Source organism: Rhea pennata, chromosome 22, assembly GCF_028389875.1.
Source record: "Rhea pennata isolate bPtePen1 chromosome 22, bPtePen1.pri, whole genome shotgun sequence".
Taxonomy (NCBI): Eukaryota; Metazoa; Chordata; class Aves; order Rheiformes; family Rheidae; genus Rhea; species Rhea pennata.
Window position 1 is genome coordinate 9,319,972 of NC_084684.1, and position 20,993 is coordinate 9,340,964.

General features: G+C 60.8%; 2 protein-coding genes across 17 annotated transcripts in view; one reads left to right on the forward strand and one right to left on the reverse strand.

Annotated features, from left to right (window-relative positions):
* The window catches only part of SLC45A1 (solute carrier family 45 member 1), an 87,462-nt gene extending 85,208 nt beyond the window's left edge, over positions 1-2,254 (forward strand). For 12 of the 15 annotated variants that reach the window (XM_062593254.1, XM_062593255.1, XM_062593256.1 and 9 more), the window contains 3 exons: positions 578-783; positions 853-1,072; positions 1,957-2,254. In XM_062593254.1, coding sequence (XP_062449238.1) covers positions 578-783; positions 853-1,072; positions 1,957-2,036 — 506 coding nt within the window. In that variant the 3' untranslated portion in view covers positions 2,037-2,254. Of the gene's footprint in view, positions 1-577; positions 784-852; positions 1,163-1,956 lie in introns of those variants that run through there. The other 3 variants (XM_062593251.1, XM_062593265.1, XM_062593266.1) reach the window with 2 other exon arrangements.
* A 1,971-nt stretch (positions 2,255-4,225) lies between these two features.
* MRPS16 (mitochondrial ribosomal protein S16) lies at positions 4,226-6,178 on the reverse strand. 2 transcript variants are annotated; one of them, XM_062593268.1, is made up of 3 exons: positions 4,815-6,125; positions 4,486-4,746; positions 4,226-4,421 (listed from the first exon to the last, which is right to left on the reverse strand). In XM_062593268.1, the coding sequence occupies exons 1-3, from the start codon at positions 4,825-4,827 to the stop codon at positions 4,324-4,326; spliced, it is 372 nt and encodes a 123-aa protein (XP_062449252.1). In that variant the 5' UTR covers positions 4,828-6,125; the 3' UTR covers positions 4,226-4,323. The 2 variants fall into 2 exon arrangements, with proteins under 2 accessions (XP_062449252.1, XP_062449253.1); XM_062593269.1 differs by having other exon boundaries at positions 4,332-4,421; positions 4,568-4,746; positions 4,815-6,178.
* Between the last annotated feature and the right edge of the window lie 14,815 nt (positions 6,179-20,993).

Here is a 20,993-nt window from a genome sequence, read left to right on the forward strand (position 1 = left end):
ACATCAGCTACCACATGGCATGAATGCTGAATGAGTGTGTTGGTTTTTCACAATATTGTTTCCAGTAGTTAGCATGGCCTGTGCTGACAGCAGAGGAGGTCAACAGTCCAGTGAAAACATGTTTCTGTTCCTTTCTCAAGTGGCATTTTCAACGTACGTTCAATCTAGAAGTGCACACTGCTATCCTAAGCACGCTTTGAGCACAGCAGCACTCAGCACGCCCGTGCGTGTGGCCAAACACCGTGGGGTCACCACAGCACCCTGACAGTGTACCCACCCCACACAGCAGCTCCTCCTCCTCCTCCCCATGGGACAGGGACACACCAGCAGGCCACAGCTCCACTGTACTCTCCGTGAGACTGGGCTGCATCGAGAGAGGCATTTGGAGGGGATGCTGGACACGGGCCCCCAGTTACCCGAGGCCCTAATGGTCATCACCTAACTGTTGCTGCCCAACGGCTGGGCAGTGGGGTCCAAGGGGGTGCAGCCTTGCGCCCTTTGAGCCTTGCCACCTAGCTAGCAGCCAGGGAGGGCCACAGTCTACGCTGCCCCGTGACACTGTGGCATTGTCTTGCAGCTGTGCTGGAGAAGCTGGAGGAGCGGTTCAGCACGCGGACTCTGTACTTTGTGGCATACCTTGCTTTTGGGCTGGGCACTGGGCTGGCCACGGTCTCCAGAAATGTGTATGTGGTGCTGTCACTATGTGCCACATATGGTGTCCTCTTTGCCACACTGTGTACACTGCCCTACTCCCTGCTGTGTGACTACTACCAGAGTCGCAAGGTGAGTGTAGGGGGCTGAGGGTGGGGGTGGTGCTGGCAGCAGGCCCCCCTCACGCTGTGTCCCCTGTAGTTTGCTGGCTCACAGGTGGAGGGCACGCGGCGTGGGATGGGCGTGGACATCTCCCTGCTGAGCTGCCAGTACTTCCTGGCTCAGATCCTTGTGGCTGTGGTGATGGGGCCTCTGACGGCGGCAGTGGGCAGCACTAGTGGTGTCATGTATTTTGCCTGTCTTGTGTCCTTCCTGGGCTGCCTTTTCTCTTCCCTCTGTGTCATCTACGAGCTGCCGCCTGGTGAGGAGCTGCTCGAGGAGCAGCAGCCGCTCATACCCGGTGCATGATGCTTTGTCATGTGGGCAATCAATAAAAGCAACAGGGCTGTCACCGTCTCCGTTATGTCATTGCGTGGCAGGCCATCTCACTGCTTGTGAGGCTGGGTGGAGGACATGTGGCAGTGCTTGGGGCCCCTGCATCCCCACGTCCTGTGGCATAGTGGGCTCATCCGTCTCTGGGGCGATGCTGATGGTGGCCAAAAGTGTGCCCATAGGGGACTGCACTGGTGGTAGCTGCAGGGAGCCGCAGGAAGCATCTTCCTGCCTGCATGAAGGTGAGGGCTAATCAGCAGCTGCTGTACACTGGTGCTGCTCATTCTTCCTGTGTGGTGGCAGGAGCCCTTCCGCACCCCAGGGCCCACAGTCGCTAGAGGGGGGGAAGCAGGCCCGTGCCCGTTGGCTTGCTGTGGAGCATAGCAGCATCAAGTATGTGGTGTTGGATCATTCCCTGGGGGAGAGCTGGGGGTCAAGGGGCCGACAGTGTTTTGCTTGATCTGAGGTGGCCAGGAAACAGTGCCTTGTTGTACTGAGCGGTATGCCTGGAAGTCGTCAGCATGGGGCGGGGGTTGGGGGCGGGGGGGGGGGGGAACACGGACACACAGAGGGGCCATTGCCCTTAAGGACAGCAGTGAGCTGGGGAGTGGCCTGCACTGCCATGGGAACCATCACCACTCTGTCCCAAAGCCCCAAACAGTGCCTGTCATTGGCTATGGTGACTCCTGAGGAGCCTGAAGGAGCAGTGGGGCCCCATCGCAGGGTCAGTCCCAGTCATTTTTGAAACTATTGGCTGTTGTTTCTGTAGTGAAGCGAGCAGAAGTTGCCAGTGAAAGCAGGCTTGCATTTCAGGTGCCGGACATCGGAATAGAGCACCCAAGATGAGAACACAAGCTGTACTGCAGCAGCATCTTAAGCAGCACCAAGACTGACTAGAGGTCTTGTACCAGAATCCTTTATTTTCTGTGTTGCGCTGTCTGCTCTCTTTTGAAAAGTTGAAGATTCTGGGATCATGTTGTATGTGATATAGTATGTCCTTCATGGTAAAAGCTTTGACTGGTTTTGGGGGGGTAGGGTTTTTTTTGTTTGATTGTTTTTAATGTGCAGAAATGGCAGCTGCATTGAATAAAGAGAACTTTTGTGCATAGAACTGGCTGCCCAATGCTCCCTGGCAGTAACTGAGAAGTTTTACATTGGTTTGGAAGGCAATAACATAGTCTAATACCCAGATAACACCCCCAACAGTAAATGAAGAGAGGATTTCTTCATCAGCCTGCCTGGTTTATGGAACGTACAGGCATTCAGGGAACAGAAAGAAGGCAGCCAACAAGTAATATAAAGTCAAATGGGAATTCAACTGTGAAACATGCATGTAAATGGAGTAGACTGAGGAGCATGATGTGATGATGGTATTGTACTACTATCTGCAGTGTAGGAAAGCTTTCCCCCCTCCTGCTCCTTTCTTTTCCTTGCATCCAGCAATACATTTTTCACACAAAGGATACGAAGTTTTTTTGCAACGGTCTGCGGAACAGCCAACAGCGAAAGTGACCGCCTCAGAGCAGAAATGAAGATATTGGTTAGTGTGGGCATAGCATTCACCAAGCTTTCAGGAACTAGTTTAAAATTTTAGAATTTAAGGGTATTGGTAAAAAACCCACACCATTTGAAAGCTGTTTTCCATAAGTGAAACTTACATTTATTTTAACTGACCATTGCAATTTGAGGGGAAGCATCTTATCTGTGTTCCAAGCATAGCAACCCAAGCTGTTTTTAACAAATCCTGCAAACTTGTGACGAGGTATAAAGACTAGAAGGCTTTAGGTTAGGAAGAAAATCTCACCTTTTAAGCAGATGATGAGAAATGTGAACTGCCTCAGTCTGCTTACTGGGAGGCTCCTTGATCTTAAACAGAGCAGCAGTCTGTGGTGCTGATTACTTCAAGTGAGAAGGTCTCTTCAAAACACTTGCACGTTTCAGTAGGATTATGTTAGAGCCTTGGAAAACTTAAGAGATTTTCCAGTAGGTAGCCCTAAAGAGCCTGTTAGTTTCTTGTGCTAGTGCAGTTCCCTTACTCGGTTTGTGCAGTCCAGCCATAGGGTGACTGCAGACTGCCCAGGGGTATGATAAAATGCAGTGCACAGGCAGGTGCGAAAGTGCAAGAGTGACTTAAGCTGCAGTGGTTTGCTGCAGAGCACTTCATTTCACAAAACCTCTATCTTTGAAGCAAGGAAATCCAGCCTAAACTACAGAGGAGCTTCCTAGAAATGCCTACCAAACTACAGATCACAATGTTGTATAAAATACAACTCTGAAAGTGTCAAGTATATGGAAGAAGGCGAAGGTATTATGTAAACCAATACTACCTTTCACAGCCTCATCCTCTCCAGATAATTTTTCATCATCTGCTATAATCTTCCCTCTTTAACTAGAACTAACCCATCTGTCTTCAGGATTGTGATTTTGTTGAAGGACTTTTCCTTAAAGCAATTTAATCTATTCCTTCCTCTGCATGGCTGGGTCTAGCACAAGCCTTACTGGGAAACAAAACGGAGAACTAGTCATTATCTGATTTTTGTAGTGTAAGAGTTGTGCCAAAAGAAACCCCCCAGAGCAAGACGTGCATCTGGGATAGGAGAGGAACTTCGGTGAGTTTCCTACTTCTCAAGATCAGGACAAGGACAAATACTTGACAAATAAGGTTCATGTTTCACCTTGGCAAACCTCACTCCCTCTTTAACTGATGCTGAAACCTTTCCCCTTGACAGTGTTTTATGTGAACAAAAAGCACCAGACCCTCTCTGGAGAAATAAAACAGAAGAGTAGCTATAGCCCCTTTGCATTTGCCTGCATGAAGGCTTGCTGGGAGCATTGGACTGGGTTGTTCTAGTCAAAAGATAACAAGGCAATCAAAATACTTGAGAAAGGAATAGCAGGCGGCTACAGAAACTGGCAGCAGCCATATATCATGACTGCAGGAAGTGAGGTGCTATAACTAGTAATAGCTCCATGCCCACATCAGAGTGAGGAGAAGCCCCTGGGCTTTGTAGTTGCTGCACACAAGTTGGACAGCACCTGCAACTTGAGAGCTGAGTCCAGAGAGAGCAGAACAGGCAGCGGAAAGGGTGCACAGAGAACATGTTTAATGCAGTCGGGCACCACGGGGCAGGGCACTGGTGGGCTGCTGTCCAGGGATGCCAGGCAGCCGTGCAGCGTCATTCAGGGCGCTCCGTCGGCCTCCTGTGCTCGCCGCCGCCGCCTCAGCCTCTCGGCGCCGGTCACCGTCATGGGGTGGAGCGGCAGGAAGCCCGCCAGGCCTGCGGGAAGAGACAGTGAGCTGCGCGGAGGCGCCCCCACTCCCCGCCCTAGCCCCGCGCCTACCCAGCAGCTTCTCGGCGGGCCGCGAGAGCTGTGCACCGCAGCCCAACCAGTGCCGCAGCCGCTCGAGGTTGAGCCCCGCCACCTTCTCGCCGCAAGCGTTGGGCAGCGGGTCGAGGCAGCCGAGCTGCTCCAGGTACTTCCCGTCGCGGGCGCGCTTGCTGTGCGCCGCCACGAGGCGGAAGAAGGGCCGGTTGGTGCAGCCGCCGAGCGCGAAGCGGATCACGACCTGCCCGCCGCGGTAGTTCCTCAGCAGGCGGCTAGCTGCGGAGAGAGCGCGGGGCGGTTACGGGGGTAGCCACAGGGACGACCCGCGCCCGCGCAGCACTCACCCAGCTGCACCATGGTGGCCACCGAGCCCCTCGCGCTACGGCGCGGAGCGATGACGTCAAGAGAGCGCCGGGGATGAAGGCCTGCGCGCCGAGCTCGTCGGGAATCGGCGCTGCAGAGCAGCTCCGGCGGGAAAGCTGCTCTTCCGGTACGCGACTTCCGGCGCGGCGCTGGGCTGCCTCGGGGCACGTCGGGAGGGTAGCGCTGCGTCGGTCGTGACACCGGTGAGCTCCGCGCAGGCGGCTAGTGGGGGGCGTCTGTCCCGTCCCTCTGCTCTAGGAGTGCGTAATCCCGCCTTTTCCTGATATTAATAGCCTTTTAGGCTGTGGTCACTGTTGCAAAAGCCTGTAGTGCCCCAAAAGGTGATCAGAATACTAATGTTCTCCTGCTTTAACGCGGTAGAAGTGCTCTCTGCAAACATCTCCTACTGATTAATATTAAAAACGGAGCAGTCGGTCAAGAAAATACAGCTCGCTTTTGGCTATTTGTTGACAGTCAATAAAAGCAACAGGTTGAAAGTCCTAAAGAAGACTGTTCCTCGTTGAATGGTGGAAACCGTCCCATTAAGCAATAGAGTATTTATATTATAAAGCTGCCAGTATTTTTTGTCAGTAGGGCATTTTTGGAACGTTAAGTGAAAGCTTTGTTAATAAAGTCTCTAGTATAAAGGGATTGAGTATGAAATACAGAGAATCAGTATCTAGCAGAAGCACCGTAAATAACGGTAGATGAGGTAAGGCAATGGCAGTGAATTAGTACTGGTAGTGTGCAGCAAAGTTTATAAGCAAATTCATCGGGCAGTTTTCAAGCTTGAGACCAACACCACCAAGCGCGCATGCGCACTCCACTCCGCCGCCCGCGCTGCTGCCCTCGCGTGTCAAGAAAGTGGTACTGCAGCAGCAAAGCGAGCGCATGCGCACTCCATCCCGGCGCGCTCGTTGTTGCCATCGCACGTTGGAAGTGCGGCACTGCGCAGGAACGGCGGGCGCGCACGCGCACTGCCGCGCTCACGGCTGCCATCGCGTGTCCACAAGCCAGTGCTGCCGCCACGACTGCCTGCGCCGCGCCCCCGCGTACAGGGAATACGGCCGGCAGCCGTCGCGCGCGCAGCGCCGCGTTCGGCGCTCCTCTCCGCTGTTTCGGTCACGGGGAAGCGCATGGGCCCTGCTCCTCGCCCCTTCCCGGTGCTCACGGGCCGGAAGCGCAGGGAGCTCTTCCTTATCGCTGCTCCCTGGTGTCGCGGGGACGGGCAGGGCCGTCCCAGAGCGGCTCCGCGTGTCTCTCCCGCTGGGGCAGCCCCAGAGCCTGCTCGCTGATGCCCGTCGGTCTCTCGGGCACAGGCAGCGCGGCCGCGGGGCGCTCGCTGCTCGAGGCGAGCGGCGCACGGCGGCTCGCAGGCCGCAGCCGCCCAGCGTTAGCGCAGCGCCGCGCCCGAAGCACGCGAGGGCGCCGCCCCGAGTCTCGCCCTTCCCCCGCCCCTCCCGCTCCGGCTGTAGCTGGCGCATGCGCGTTGCTCGACCGCCGGGGAGCAGCATGGCGGCGAGCAGGGACGGAGTTTTCCCGCGGCGGCGGGTGAGGGCTGCAGCCGGCTGAAGTGGAGGATCTGGGGTCGCCCGTGAGGCGAGCGCGCCCCTTCGGGTGGCCGTCGGGTTGCCGCCTGCCCGCTGAGGCCGTCGCTGCGCGGAGGCGGCGGTGCGGGGCTCGGGGCGGCGGGGGCTGGGGCCCGGCTCGGCCCCGCCGGGAGCGGGGTCTGCGCGGCGCCGCGTGTGCCGCAGCGCGGGTCCGACCCCCCCTCGCCACGTGTCGCCGTTAGGGCTCCGGCTCCTGCCCAGCGCGGGCCGGGGCGTGCGCTCGCCCCTGCGGACACAGCCCGGAGGAGCGGGGCCGCGGAGCGCTGTTGAGTCCCGGGAAGCTGGAACCCTGTGCGCTGAAGAAGGGCCCTGTGAAGGAGAACTGGAGTCAGGTGCGATTAGTGCAGCCCCAAGTTATTTCCTTGAGGAGCGTAGCTCCCAGGTGCCCCGAGGGCTCCCCCACTGCCAGGCATAGACTGAAGAAGGTTGGTGGGCAGAGGCACAGATGGCGAACAGATGTTTCTCTCTTTTCTTCTGAGCAACCTGTCTGGGATAACTGTGCTGTGCACAGTGCTTAAGGGGAACGTTAACATAAAACGGCAGGCTAAGGAGTCACCTAGTAAAATAAAAAGCTCGGGAAGAGCCTAAGAGAGATGGGCCCTGGGAAGCCCCAGCTAATTACTCTCTTAGGGGAATGATAGTGAAGTCACCAGAGCTAAGACGAAGAGGGGGAGAGGGAGAGAGAAAGTGTGTGAACTGTAAAATTAAGAGATCATTTTCAGAGGGCTCGATTAGTGCAACCCCCAGTTAGTTACCTCACAATGGTATTTGGGGAAACAGGAAGACAGTAGATGAGAGAAACGTTAAAGCCTTGTGGAATTAATTAACATCTCCTGCCCGCAAATTCCCAGGACAAGGCAAGCCTTTTTTAGTAATGCTTTCCACGTCTGCTGACTCTGCGGGAACAGCACCTTTAGAAAACAGCAGTAGGGAAGGCAGGTGCCAGTAGCACCATCCTCGCTTCCCCTTTGGGGCCAGAACACAAATTTCCTGGTTGTGAGAAAGACTGTTTAGCAGCACTCTGGGCTGTAACAGTCTTTCAGACTTCTACCTTTGATAGCACAGAGGCAATCCAATGTACTCAGGTCCCTCTGAAGTAGTAATGCCAGGCATACGAATAGACAGTGGGGGATTCTCTGAGTGGCACAGTGAGCACTAATCTTAATGAGTGGGGGCAGTCCCTGTGCAAGTGTTGCAAGAAGTGGATCTTCTTGTGCATGTCTGAATTGACTGAGGGGCAGAGAACGGTTGTGCCAGAAACATGCAGAAGGTTTCGGACAGATTAATCTCTAGCGGCTACTTAGTCTAACTTCCCTTTCACAGCACACCCGAGTGTCGTCATGGTTTCCAAAGCATAGGTGGGGGAAACGGTATTTGTGGCCTTCGTGTTCCCTGTTTACCTTGCCTGTGTGTGTGTGTTAGAGCTGCTTTTGTGCTTACAAACAGCTTTGGATTCTTATGGTCCTGACAAGGAGCCTTCAGCCGTAGGAGGGTTGGCTGCATCCCTACCAGACCTGTGAGTAATAAGCCATGATTCACAGACCAGCAAAGGAAGGGGGAAATAGCGACTGGCAGCCCAGACACTACGGCATTGCTGTTGCTAGCAGGGCTGCCAGGTCTGTGTGAAACCTCAGCTGCCTACTTGGAGCTTTATTCTGGTTTGTTTAACTGGAAGAAGCAGTGAGGCCTAAAGTAAGTTTTTTTTTTTTTTTTTTTTTTTTTTTTTTTTTTTTTTTGGCTAGATGAGTAAGCTGTGACCCCACGTGTCTTTGCCTTGCTTTGCTGTTTCATGTCATAACAGCAATATGGGACCCCAGGATAAAAACTGTTACTGTGCTTCAGGGGGGCATCTGTGTTTTCCCAGGTTAGGGAACCATTATTCAAACTTTTTTTTTTTTTTTTGGGGGGGGGGGGAGCTCTAAACTGAGAGCCTCCCAGTGACCTTGGTAGTTTGATTTGTTTGCAGGATAATATTCTGAGAGCTGGCAGCTTGAGGAGGAGCAGCTCAGCCCACCTTGTTGATTTCCATGATACTCTTTTAAGGAACCCTGTAAGTACAGAAGGGGTCTGGGAGGGCTGTACATGAGGGCAGCTGTGACATTCTTGCAATGAAATGGAGCCAGAGAGGGTGACTGAGACACAGAGCATCACTCATCGTTGTGAAAACAATTACAGGCCTTGGACTAGAGAGTAGTTCTAGGAGGACTGTGCAGTTGCCTGACCTCTCGGTAACTGTTCTGGCCTCTTTGCAGGTGCTGAAGCATCGTCTGGCAGTTGAAGGAGCATTGTCACGGCTGGGAGCTCTCTGCAGAGATCTGTGGCTGGCTGCAGAAGATGAGCCCTGACTTGCAGCGTGGACACAGCTAAGTCCTGGGGCTGCGCTGTATGTGAGCACGACTGGGAGGCTGCAGGTGGTTTGGCCCTTGATGGTTACAGTTGTCACTGGCTGTGGATGGTTGCCCATGGAGCTGAGATGAGCAAAAATATTAATGGTCTGTAACAGAGAGGAATTATCGCTTGCGGCGTTTAGGTATGTTTGGTGTTAGCACAGTTTAGTGCAGTCCAGTGGCATGATTCTTGCACGTGCTCACATTTGAACGGTGGCTAAAAGCTAGCCTATAAACAGCAACAGTAACAGGATTCTGGTGCACACCTTCCTGTTCTGCTGCCCTTCTAAATGAAGGGGAAACATCTTTCCTTGCTTAAAGCTAAGGGTTTGGACTTTTTCACTTGAGGTTTATTTATTTTGTTGTTGAGGGTCTCTTACGCAGGCTGTGGGGTTCAGCCTTTAGCAGGCAGAGTTCACAGGTCGCTCATCTAGCGATCAGGGTGCAGGATTTAAAATCCAACCTCATCCCTAGACTTTACAGCCTCAGCCACCATTTGGGTGCCAACATGTGCAGTTTGTCACTTAAGGTTCAGGGCTTAGGGCTTACTGATTAATGAAAAATCCATAGATAATAAACTGTAAGCCCTGAAGCCTAGGCAGCCTAAGGCTGCAAACCCTCGTTCGAGGTTTCTCATCTTCCCCTGTACCCAGTGTTCAATTCTGTGCATTGACCCAAGGTCTGGGTTTCGTGTGGTCCAGGCCCATCCATTGGGACTGGTGATGCGACAGGCGAGCTGAGAGCTGTGGAAGTGTCCTGCAGGGCTCTAATCTGGGGCAAGGCAAAAGCACAGACAGGTGAGATCAGGCATAGTCTTCTAAATTCTCAGAGTTGAATCCTATTGCTGAAGGAAAAAGCAGAAAAGGAAAAAGCAGAAGGGATAGGCCGTCAGCTACGCAGACACCTGCCACGTCAAGGGCAGCAGCAGGAGCTGACCCTTCCCGGACAGACGGACGGATGCTGGTGATGACTCTTCAGGTGTCACAGGGTAAGGGGAAGCATGCTGGCACCCAGCTCCATGGCAGACTCACTTCCAGGTCATGTTTCTGCCCAGTAGAACAATAAATAGTTGTTTTATTCTTTGCACTCGTGTCTCTGGTTCCGGATGTGCCTTTTCCTGAAGATGATGCCCAGGGAAGGAGGCTACACGTTGCGCCTCGGGCCAGGAGCTAGTGCCCAAGTCCCTTGTACTTTGGAGTGCCTGTGTGGTTCCCAGGGAACTCAGTGCTGTTCACGGGGCTATGGGGAATTTCCCTTGCACTGCATGGACCCTTGGGGCTCTTGGATTCCCATCATCCTTGGGGCAGCCAGGGCCCCTTCAGGGTTGTGTAAGGTGCCCAGACTGATCCCGAATTTGCTTTCTGCATGCTGCAACATCCCTTGTGTGTCTAGGGCCAGGGCCTGTCTGCTTGGAGCTGGGAGTCCCCATGTGGATGGGGGGAGCCTGCAGGCACCATCCCAGTCTGTCAGCTGCATTGAGCCCTGTGATGTGTCTTATGGCCCCACTGGTGCACACAATTTGTATTTTGGTTTGCCTCAGAGTCCTGTGTAAATCCTCTGATGCCCTCAGAACCCCTCAATTCACGTTTTGGGTTGCCCCCAACACACCCATGTACCTTATGGTGTGCCCCTGGGCCCTGTGTTTGCTTTGCAGCATGCCACAATGTTCTGTTTAGCTTTCTTCACTGTCTCAGAGTTTTCTGGGTGCCTCTGGGTGTGCCCCAGGGCTCTCCCTTTGCCTTTTGGTGCCCCCAGAGTCGCTCTGTCTGTTTGCTTTTTCATTGCCTTTTTTTAACTTTTATTGCACCCATAGCTCTCACTTTTTTTTTCTCTTGTCCCCTGAATACTCTTTTCCTCTCTGTGCACCCCAGGGCTCTCCCTTGAGCTTTCAGGAAGCTGCTCTGAGGAGCCAGGGTGCCTCTGGTGCCCTGGTAACCCCAGCGGTCCCTGATCAGCTGCAGCTGTGCACCCTGAGGCTGGGATGAGTCCCAGGTGGGACGTGTTGGGTTGATTGCAAGGGCAGGAAGTGGGCACACTCTGGGAGCAGGGTGTGCATTTGGGAGAAGCTCACGCGGGGGTCAGTCTGGCACAACGGAGCTGCTGCTGAGCAGTGCCTACTGGGACCGGAACAGCAGCTGCCCCACAGAGGTGGTGAGCGGGGCCAAGGCAAGGGGGTCTGGGTGGCAGGTCCTGCACGTGCTGGAGGTTTCAGTGACAGGAGCGTCCTGGGCAACATGGCACAACTGAGGCCAGGGAAAACTGCACTGGGGCCGGGGATGTATGGCCATGCAGTGGGGGCCAAGGACAAGGTGGGGAAGAGCAGTGCACCAGGGCTGTGGAGTAGGGGGAGGAAGGCGGTGCACTGGGGCTGGAGGAGGAAGACAAAGGGCTTCCACCGGGGCTGAGGGTGTGCTGGAGGAAGGAGTTGCACTGAGGCTGTGGTGGTGTTTAATGCACAGTCAGATTAGCGCGGGTGGGGGGGGGGGTCCGGGGTCAGATGGGGGCCGTGTCAGGGAGGGGCAGGAGGGACCCCCAGAGAAGCTCTGGAGAGGGTCGTGTGAGGCAGGGGCAGTGTCAGAGCTGACCTGGAGCCGGTCGTGGCAGTGTCGGGGAGCTCGGGCCGGTGCTGGGGAGCGCGAAGCTGCGATCTGGGCTCTGCGGCGGTTTCCGGGTCGTGTGTGTGTGTGTGACAGAGAGAGAGAGCGAGAGATTTGGAGGGGGGGGGGGGGGGGGTGTAAAGCAGCCGTCACGGGGTGAAACCTCACCGAGTATCTTGTTTCGCGCGGCCTGCCGGGAGCAGTAGTCTTCCGGCACCGGGCTTCCGGGGGGCCATCTTGTTTCGCGCGGCCTGCCGGGAGCAGTAGTCTTCCGGCACCGGGCTTCCGGGGGGCCATCTTGTTTCGCGCGGCCTGCCGGGAGCAGTAGTCTTCCGGCACCGGACTTCCGGGGGGCCATCTTGTTTCGCGCGGCTTGCCGGGAGCAGTAGTCTTCCGGCACCGGGCTTCCGGGGGGCCATCTTGTTTCGCGCGGCCTGCCGGGAGCAGTAGTCTTCCGGCACCGAGCTTCCGGGGGGCCATCTTGTTTCGCGCGGCTTGCCGGGAGCAGTAGTCTTCCGGCACCGGGCTTCCGGGGGGGCCATCTTGTCTCGCGCGGCCTGCCGGGAGCAGTAGTCTTCCGGCACCGGGCTTCCGGGGGGCCATCTTGTTTCGCGCGGCCTGCCGGGAGCAGTAGTCTTCCGGCACCGGGCTTCCGGGGGGCCATCTTGTTTCGCGCGGCTTGCCGGGAGCAGTAGTCTTCCGGCACCGGGCTTCCGGGGGGCCATCTTGTTTTGCGCGGCCTGCCGGGAGCAGTAGTCTTCCGGCACCGAGCTTCCGGGAGGCCATCTTGTTTCGCGCGGCCTGCCGGGAGCAGTAGTCTTCCGGCACCGAGCTTCCGGGGGGCCATCTTGTTTCGCGCTGCCTGCCGGGAGCAGTAGTCTTCCGGCACCGGGCTTCCGGGAGGCCATCTTGTTTCGCGCGGCCTGCCGGGAGCAGTAGTCTTCCGGCACCGGGCTTCCGGGGGGCCATCTTGTTTTGCACGGCATGCCGGGAGCAGTAGTCTTCCGGCACCGAGCTTCCGGGGGGCCATCTTGTTTCGCGCGGCCTGCCGGGAGCAGTAGTCTTCCGGCACCGGGCTTCCGGGAGACCATCTTGTTTTGCGCGGCCTGCCGGGAGCAGTAGTCTTCCGGCACCGGGCTTCCGGGGGGGGGGGGCCATCTTGTTTCGCGCGGCTTGCCGGGAGCAGTAGTCTTCCGGCACCGGGATTCCGGGTTGGGGGGAGGGGCTGGTCTTGTTTCGCGCGGCCTGCCGGGAGCAGTAGTCTTCCGGCACCGGGCTTCCGGGGGGCCATCTTGTTTCGCGCGGCTTGCCGGGAGCAGTAGTCTTCCGGCACCGGGCTTCCGGGGGGCCATCTTGTTTCGCGCGGCCTGCCGGGAGCAGTAGTCTTCCGGCACCGGGCTTCCGGGGGGCCATCTTGTTTCGCGCGGCCTGCCGGGAGCAGTAGTCTTCCGGCACCGAGCTTCCGGGAGGCCATTTGTTTCGTGCGGCTTGCCGGGAGCAGTAGTCTTCCGGCACCGGGCTTCCGGGGGGGCCATCTTGTTTCGCGCGGCCTGCCGGGAGCAGTAGTCTTCCGGCACCGGGCTTCCGGGGGGCCATCTTGTTTCGCGCGGCTTGCCGGGAGCAGTAGTCTTCCGGCACCGGGCTTCCGGCGGGCCATCTTGTTTCGCGCTACTGCCGGGAGCAGTAGTCTTCCGGCACCGAGCTTCCGGGGGGCCATCTTGTTTCGCGCGGCTTGCCGGGAGCAGTAGTCTTCCGGCACCGGGCTTCCGGGGGGAGGGGGGGCATCTTGTTTCGCGCTACTGCCGGGAGCAGTAGTCTTCCGGCACCGACTTCCGGGGGGGGGGGCCATCTTGTTTCGTGCGGCTTGCCGGGAGCAGTAGTCTTCCGGCACCGGGATTCCGGGTTGGGGGGAGGGGCTGGTCTTGTTTCGCGCGGCCTGCCGGGAGCAGTAGTCTTCCAGCACCGGGCTTCCGGCGGGCCATCTTGTTTCGCGCGGCCTGCCGGGAGCAGTAGTCTTCCGGCACCGGGCTTCCGGGAGGCCATCTTGTTTCGCGCGGCCTGCCGGGAGCAGTAGTCTTCCGGCACCGGGCTTCCGGGGGGCCATCTTGTTTCGCGCGGCCTGCCGGGAGCAGTAGTCTTCCGGCACCGGGCTTCCGGCGGGCCATCTTGTTTCGCGCGGCCTGCCGGGAGCAGTAGTCTTCCGGCACCGGGCTTCCGGGGGGCCATCTTGTTTCGCGCGGCTTGCCGGGAGCAGTAGTCTTCCGGCACCGGGCTTCCGGCGGGCCATCTTGTTTCGCGCGGCCTGCCGGGAGCAGTAGTCTTCCGGCACCGGGCTTCCGGGGGGCCATCTTGTTTCGCGCGGCCTGCCGGGAGCAGTAGTCTTCCGGCACCGAGCTTCCGGGGGGCCATCTTGTTTCGCGCGGCCTGCCGGGAGCAGTAGTCTTCCGGCACCGGGCTTCCGGGGGGCCATCTTGTTTTGCGTGGCCTGCCGGGAGCAGTAGTCTTCCGGCACCGGGCTTCCGGGGGGCCATCTTGTTTCGCGCTACTGCCGGGAGCAGTAGTCTTCCGGCACCGGGCTTCCGGGTTGGGGGGAGGGGCTGGTCTTGTTTCGCGCGGCCTGCCGGGAGCAGTAGTCTTCCGGCACCGGGCTTCCGGCGGGCCATCTTGTTTCGTGCGGCTTGCCGGGAGCAGTAGTCTTCCGGCACCGGGCTTCCGGGGGGCCATCTTGTTTCGCGCTACTGCCGGGAGCAGTAGTCTTCCGGCACCGGGCTTCCGGCGGGCCATCTTGTTTCGTGCGGCTTGCCGGGAGCAGTAGTCTTCCGGCACCGGGCTTCCGGGGGGCCATCTTGTTTCGCGCTACTGCCGGGAGCAGTAGTCTTCCGGCACCGGGATTCCGGGTTGGGGGGAGGGGCTGGTCTTGTTTCGCGCGGCCTGCCGGGAGCAGTAGTCTTCCGGCACCGGGCTTCCGGGGGGCCATCTTGTTTCGCGCGGCCTGCCGGGAGCAGTAGTCTTCCGGCACCGGGCTTCCGGGGGGCCATCTTGTTTCGCGCGGCCTGCCGGGAGCAGTAGTCTTCCGGCACCGAGCTTCCGGGAGGCCATTTGTTTCGTGCGGCTTGCCGGGAGCAGTAGTCTTCCGGCACCGGGCTTCTGGGGGGCCATCTTGTTTCGTGCGGCCTGCCGGGAGCAGTAGTCTTCTGGCACCGGGCTTCCGGGGGGCCATCTTGTTTCGCGCGGCTTGCCGGGAGCAGTAGTCTTCCGGCACCGGGCTTCCGGGGGGCCATCTTGTTTCGCGCGGCCTGCCGGGAGCAGTAGTCTTCCGGCACCGGGCTTCCGGGGGGGCCTTCTTGTTTCGCGCGGCCTGCCGGGAGCAGTAGTCTTCCGGCACCGAGCTTCCGGGCGGCCATCTTGTTTCGCGCGGCCTGCCGGGAGCAGTAGTCTTCCGGCACCGGGCTTCCGGGGGGCCATCTTGTTTCGCGCGGCCTGCCGGGAGCAGTAGTCTTCCGGCACCGGGCTTCCGGGGGGCCATCTTGTTTCGCGCGGCCTGCCGGGAGCAGTAGTCTTCTGGCACCGGGCTTCCGGGGGGCCATCTTGTTTCGCGCGGCCTGCCGGGAGCAGTAGTCTTCCGGCACCGGGCTTCCGGGGGGCCATCTTGTTTCGCGCGGCCTGCCGGGAGCAGTAGTCTTCCGGCACCGGGCTTCCGGGGGGCCATCTTGTTTTGCACGGCGTGCCGGGAGCAGTAGTCTTCCGGCACCGAGCTTCCGGGGGGCCATCTTGTTTCGCGCGGCCTGCCGGGAGCAGTAGTCTTCCGGCACCGGGCTTCCGGGAGACCATCTTGTTTTGCGCGGCCTGCCGGGAGCAGTAGTCTTCCGGCACCGGGCTTCCGGGGGGGGGGGGCCATCTTGTTTCGCGCGGCTTGCCGGGAGCAGTAGTCTTCCGGCACCGGGATTCCGGGTTGGGGGGAGGGGCTGGTCTTGTTTCGCGCGGCCTGCCGGGAGCAGTAGTCTTCCGGCACCGGGCTTCCGGGGGGCCATCTTGTTTCGCGCGGCTTGCCGGGAGCAGTAGTCTTCCGGCACCGGGCTTCCGGGGGGCCATCTTGTTTCGCGCGGCCTGCCGGGAGCAGTAGTCTTCCGGCACCGGGCTTCCGGGGGGCCATCTTCTTTCGCGCGGCCTGCCGGGAGCAGTAGTCTTCCGGCACCGAGCTTCCGGGAGGCCATTTGTTTCGTGCGGCTTGCCGGGAGCAGTAGTCTTCCGGCACCGGGCTTCCGGGGGGCCATCTTGTTTCGCGCGGCCTGCCGGGAGCAGTAGTCTTCCGGCACCGGGCTTCCGGGGGGCCATCTTGTTTCGCGCGGCTTGCCGGGAGCAGTAGTCTTCCGGCACCGGGCTTCCGGCGGGCCATCTTGTTTCGCGCTACTGCCGGGAGCAGTAGTCTTCCGGCACCGGGATTCCGGGTTGGGGGGAGGGGCTGGTCTTGTTTCGCGCGGCCTGCCGGGAGCAGTAGTCTTCCGGCACCGGGCTTCCGGGCGGCCATCTTGTTTCGCGCGGCCTGCCGGGAGCAGTAGTCTTCCGGCACCGAGCTTCCGGGGGGCCATCTTGTTTCGCGCGGCCTGCTGGGAGCAGTAGTCTTCCGGCACCGGGCTTCCGGGGGGCCATCTTGTTTCGCGCGGCCTGCCGGGAGCAGTAGTCTTCCGGCACCGGGCTTCCGGGGGGAGGGGGGGCATCTTGTTTCGCGCTACTGCCGGGAGCAGTAGTCTTCCGGCACCGGGCTTCCGGGAGGCCATCTTGTTTCGCGCGGCCTGCCGGGAGCAGTAGTCTTCCGGCACCGGGCTTCCGGGGGGAGGGGGGGCATCTTGTTTCGCGCTACTGCCGGGAGCAGTAGTCTTCCGGCACCGACTTCCGGGGGGGGGGGGCCATCTTGTTTCGTGCGGCTTGCCGGGAGCAGTAGTCTTCCGGCACCGGGATTCCGGGTTGGGGGGAGGGGCTGGTCTTGTTTCGCGCGGCCTGCCGGGAGCAGTAGTCTTCCGGCACCGGGCTTCCGGCGGGCCATCTTGTTTCGTGCGGCTTGCCGGGAGCAGTAGTCTTCCGGCACCGGGCTTCCGGGGGGCCATCTTGTTTCGCGCGGCCTGCCGGGAGCAGTAGTCTTCCGGCACCGGGCTTCCGGGGGGCCATCTTGTTTCACGCGGCCTGCCGGGAGCAGTAGTCTTCCGGCACCGGGCTTCCGGGAGGCCATCTTGTTTCGCGCGGCCTGCCGGGAGCAGTAGTCTTCCGGCACCGGGCTTACGGGGGGCCATCTTGTTTCGCGCGGCTTGCCGGGAGCAGTAGTCTTCCGGCACCGGGCTTCCGGGGGGCCATCTTGTTTCGCGCGGCCTGCCGGGAGCAGTAGTCTTCCGGCACCGAGCTTCCGGGGGGCCATCTTGTTTCGTGCGGCTTGCCGGGAGCAGTAGTCTTCCGGCACCGAGCTTCCGGGGGGCCATCTTGTTTCGCGCGGCTTGCCGGGAGCAGTAGTCTTCCGGCACCGAGCTTCCGGGGGGCCATCTTGTTTCGCGCGGCCTGCCGGGAGCAGTAGTCTTCCGGCACCGGGCTTCCGGGGGGCCATCTTGTTTTGCGTGGCCTGCCGGGAGCAGTAGTCTTCCGGCACTGGGCTTCCGGGGGGCCATCTTGTTTCGCGCTACTGCCGGGAGCAGTAGTCTTCCGGCACCGGGCTTCCGGGTTGGGGGGAGGGGCTGGTCTTGTTTCGCGCGGCCTGCCGGGAGCAGTAGTCTTCCGGCACCGGGCTTCCGGCGGGCCATCTTGTTTCGTGCGGCTTGCCGGGAGCAGTAGTCTTCCGGCACCGGGCTTCCGGGGGGCCATCTTGTTTCGCGCTACTGCCGGGAGCAGTAGTCTTCCGGCACCGGGCTTCCGGCGGGCCATCTTGTTTCGTGCGGCTTGCCGGGAGCAGTAGTCTTCCGGCACCGGGCTTCCGGGGGGCCATCTTGTTTCGCGCTACTGCCGGGAGCAGTAGTCTTCCGGCACCGGGATTCCGGGTTGGGGGGAGGGGCTGGTCTTGTTTCGCGCGGCCTGCCGGGAGCAGTAGTCTTCCGGCACCGGGCTTCCGGGGGGCCATCTTGTTTCGCGCGGCCTGCCGGGAGCAGTAGTCTTCCGGCACCGGGCTTCCGGGGGGCCATCTTGTTTCGCGCGGCCTGCCGGGAGCAGTAGTCTTCCGGCACCGAGCTTCCGGGAGGCCATTTGTTTCGTGCGGCTTGCCGGGAGCAGTAGTCTTCCGGCACCGGGCTTCTGGGGGGCCATCTTGTTTCGTGCGGCCTGCCGGGAGCAGTAGTCTTCTGGCACCGGGCTTCCGGGGGGCCATCTTGTTTCGCGTGGCTTGCCGGGAGCAGTAGTCTTCCGGCACCGGGCTTCCGGGGGGCCATCTTGTTTCGCGCGGCCTGCCGGGAGCAGTAGTCTTCCGGCACCGGGCTTCCGGGGGGGCCTTCTTGTTTCGCGCGGCCTGCCGGGAGCAGTAGTCTTCCGGCACCGAGCTTCCGGGCGGCCATCTTGTTTCGCGCGGCCTGCCGGGAGCAGTAGTCTTCCGGCACCGGGCTTCCGGGGGGCCATCTTGTTTCGCGCGGCCTGCCGGGAGCAGTAGTCTTCCGGCACCGGGCTTCCGGGGGGCCATCTTGTTTCGCGCGGCCTGCCGGGAGCAGTAGTCTTCCGGCACCGGGCTTCCGGGGGGCCATCTTGTTTCGCGCTACTGCCGGGAGCAGTAGTCTTCCGGCACCGGGATTCCGGGTTGGGGGGAGGGGCTGGTCTTGTTTCGCGCGGCCTGCCGGGAGCAGTAGTCTTCCAGCACCGGGCTTCCGGCGGGCCATCTTGTTTCGTGCGGCTTGCCGGGAGCAGTAGTCTTCCGGCACCGGGCTTCCGGCGGGCCATCTTGTTTCGTGCGGCCTGCCGGGAGCAGTAGTCTTCCGGCACCGGGCTTCCGGGGGGCCATCTTGTTTCGCGCGGCCTGCCGGGAGCAGTAGTCTTCCGGCACCGGGCTTCCGGGGGGCCATCTTGTTTCGCGCTACTGCCGGGAGCAGTAGTCTTCCGGCACCGGGATTCCGGGTTGGGGGGAGGGGCTGGTCTTGTTTCGCGCGGCCTGCCGGGAGCAGTAGTCTTCCGGCACCGGGCTTCCGGGGGGCCATCTTGTTTCGCGCGGCCTGCCGGGAGCAGTAGTCTTCCGGCACCGGGCTTCCGGGGGGCCATCTTGTTTCGCGCGGCCTGCCGGGAGCAGTAGTCTTCCGGCACCGAGCTTCCGGGAGGCCATTTGTTTCGTGCGGCTTGCCGGGAGCAGTAGTCTTCCGGCACCGGGCTTCTGGGGGGCCATCTTGTTTCGTGCGGCCTGCCGGGAGCAGTAGTCTTCTGGCACCGGGCTTCCGGGGGGCCATCTTGTTTCGCGCGGCTTGCCGGGAGCAGTAGTCTTCCGGCACCGGGCTTCCGGGGGGCCATCTTGTTTCGCGCGGCCTGCCGGGAGCAGTAGTCTTCCGGCACCGGGCTTCCGGGGGGGCCTTCTTGTTTCGCGCGGCCTGCCGGGAGCAGTAGTCTTCCGGCACCGAGCTTCCGGGCGGCCATCTTGTTTCGCGCGGCCTGCCGGGAGCAGTAGTCTTCCGGCACCGGGCTTCCGGGGGGCCATCTTGTTTCGTGCGGCCTGCCGGGAGCAGTAGTCTTCCGGCACCGGGCTTCCGGGGGGCCATCTTGTTTCGCGCGGCCTGCCGGGAGCAGTAGTCTTCCGGCACCGGGCTTCCGGGGGGCCATCTTGTTTCGCGCTACTGCCGGGAGCAGTAGTCTTCCGGCACCGGGATTCCGGGTTGGGGGGAGGGGCTGGTCTTGTTTCGCGCGGCCTGCCGGGAGCAGTAGTCTTCCGGCACCGGGCTTCCGGGGGGCCATCTTGTTTTGCGCGGCCTGCCGGGAGCAGTAGTCTTCCGGCACCGAGCTTCCGGGAGGCCATCTTGTTTCGCGCGGCCTGCCGGGAGCAGTAGTCTTCCGGCACCGAGCTTCCGGGGGGCCATCTTGTTTCGCGCTGCCTGCCGGGAGCAGTAGTCTTCCGGCACCGGGCTTCCGGGGGGCCATCTTGTTTTGCACGGCCTGCCGGGAGCAGTAGTCTTCCGGCACCGAGCTTCCGGGGGGCCATCTTGTTTCGCGCGGCCTGCCGGGAGCAGTAGTCTTCCGGCACCGGGATTCCGGGTTGGGGGGAGGGGCTGGTCTTGTTTCGCGCGGCCTGCCGGGAGCAGTAGTCTTCCGGCACCGGGCTTCCGGGGGGCCATCTTGTTTCGCGCGGCCTGCCGGGAGCAGTAGTCTTCCGGCACCGGGCTTCCGGGGGGCCATCTTGTTTCGCTCGGCCTGCCGGGAGCAGTAGTCTTCTGGCACCGGGCTTCCGGGGGGCCATCTTGTTTCGCGCGGCCTGCCGGGAGCAGTAGTCTTCCGGCACCGAGCTTCCGGGAGGCCATTTGTTTCGTGCGGCTTGCCGGGAGCAGTAGACTTCCGGCACCGGGCTTCCGGGGGGCCATCTTGTTTCGCGCGGCCTGCCGGGAGCAGTAGTCTTCCGGCACCGGGCTTCCGGGGGGCCATCTTGTTTCGCGCGGCTTGCCGGGAGCAGTAGTCTTCCGGCACCGGGCTTCCGGCGGGCCATCTTGTTTCGCGCTACTGCCGGGAGCAGTAGTCTTCCGGCACCGAGCTTCCGGGGGGCCATCTTGTTTCGCGCGGCCTGCCGGGAGCAGTAGTCTTCCGGCACCGGGCTTCCGGGGGGCCATCTTGTTTCGTGCGGCTTGCCGGGAGCAGTAGTCTTCCGGCACCGAGCTTCCGGGGGGCCATCTTGTTTCGCGCTACTGCCGGGAGCAGTAGTCTTCCGGCACCGGGCTTCTGGGGGGCCATCTTGTTTCGCGCTACTGCCGGGAGCAGTAGTCTTCCGGCACCGAGCTTCCGGGAGGCCATCTTGTTTCGCGCTACTGCCGGGAGCAGTAGTCTTCCAACACCGGGCTTCCGGGGGGCCATCTTGTTTCGCGCGGCCTGCCGGGAGCAGTAGTCTTCCGGCACCGGGATTCCGGGTTGGGGGGAGGGGCTGGTCTTGTTTCGCGCGGCCTGCCGGGAGCAGTAGTCTTCCGGCACCGGGCTTCCGGGGGGCCATCTTGTTTCGCGCGGCCTGCCGGGAGCAGTAGTCTTCCGGCACCGGGCTTCCGGGGGGCCATCTTGTTTCGCTCGGCCTGCCGGGAGCAGTAGTCTTCTGGCACCGGGCTTCCGGGGGGCCATCTTGTTTCGCGCGGCCTGCCGGGAGCAGTAGTCTTCCGGCACCGAGCTTCCGGGAGGCCATTTGTTTCGTGCGGCTTGCCGGGAGCAGTAGACTTCCGGCACCGGGCTTCCGGGGGGCCATCTTGTTTCGCGCGGCCTGCCGGGAGCAGTAGTCTTCCGGCACCGGGCTTCCGGGGGGCCATCTTGTTTCGCGCGGCTTGCCGGGAGCAGTAGTCTTCCGGCACCGGGCTTCCGGCGGGCCATCTTGTTTCGCGCTACTGCCGGGAGCAGTAGTCTTCCGGCACCGAGCTTCCGGGGGGCCATCTTGT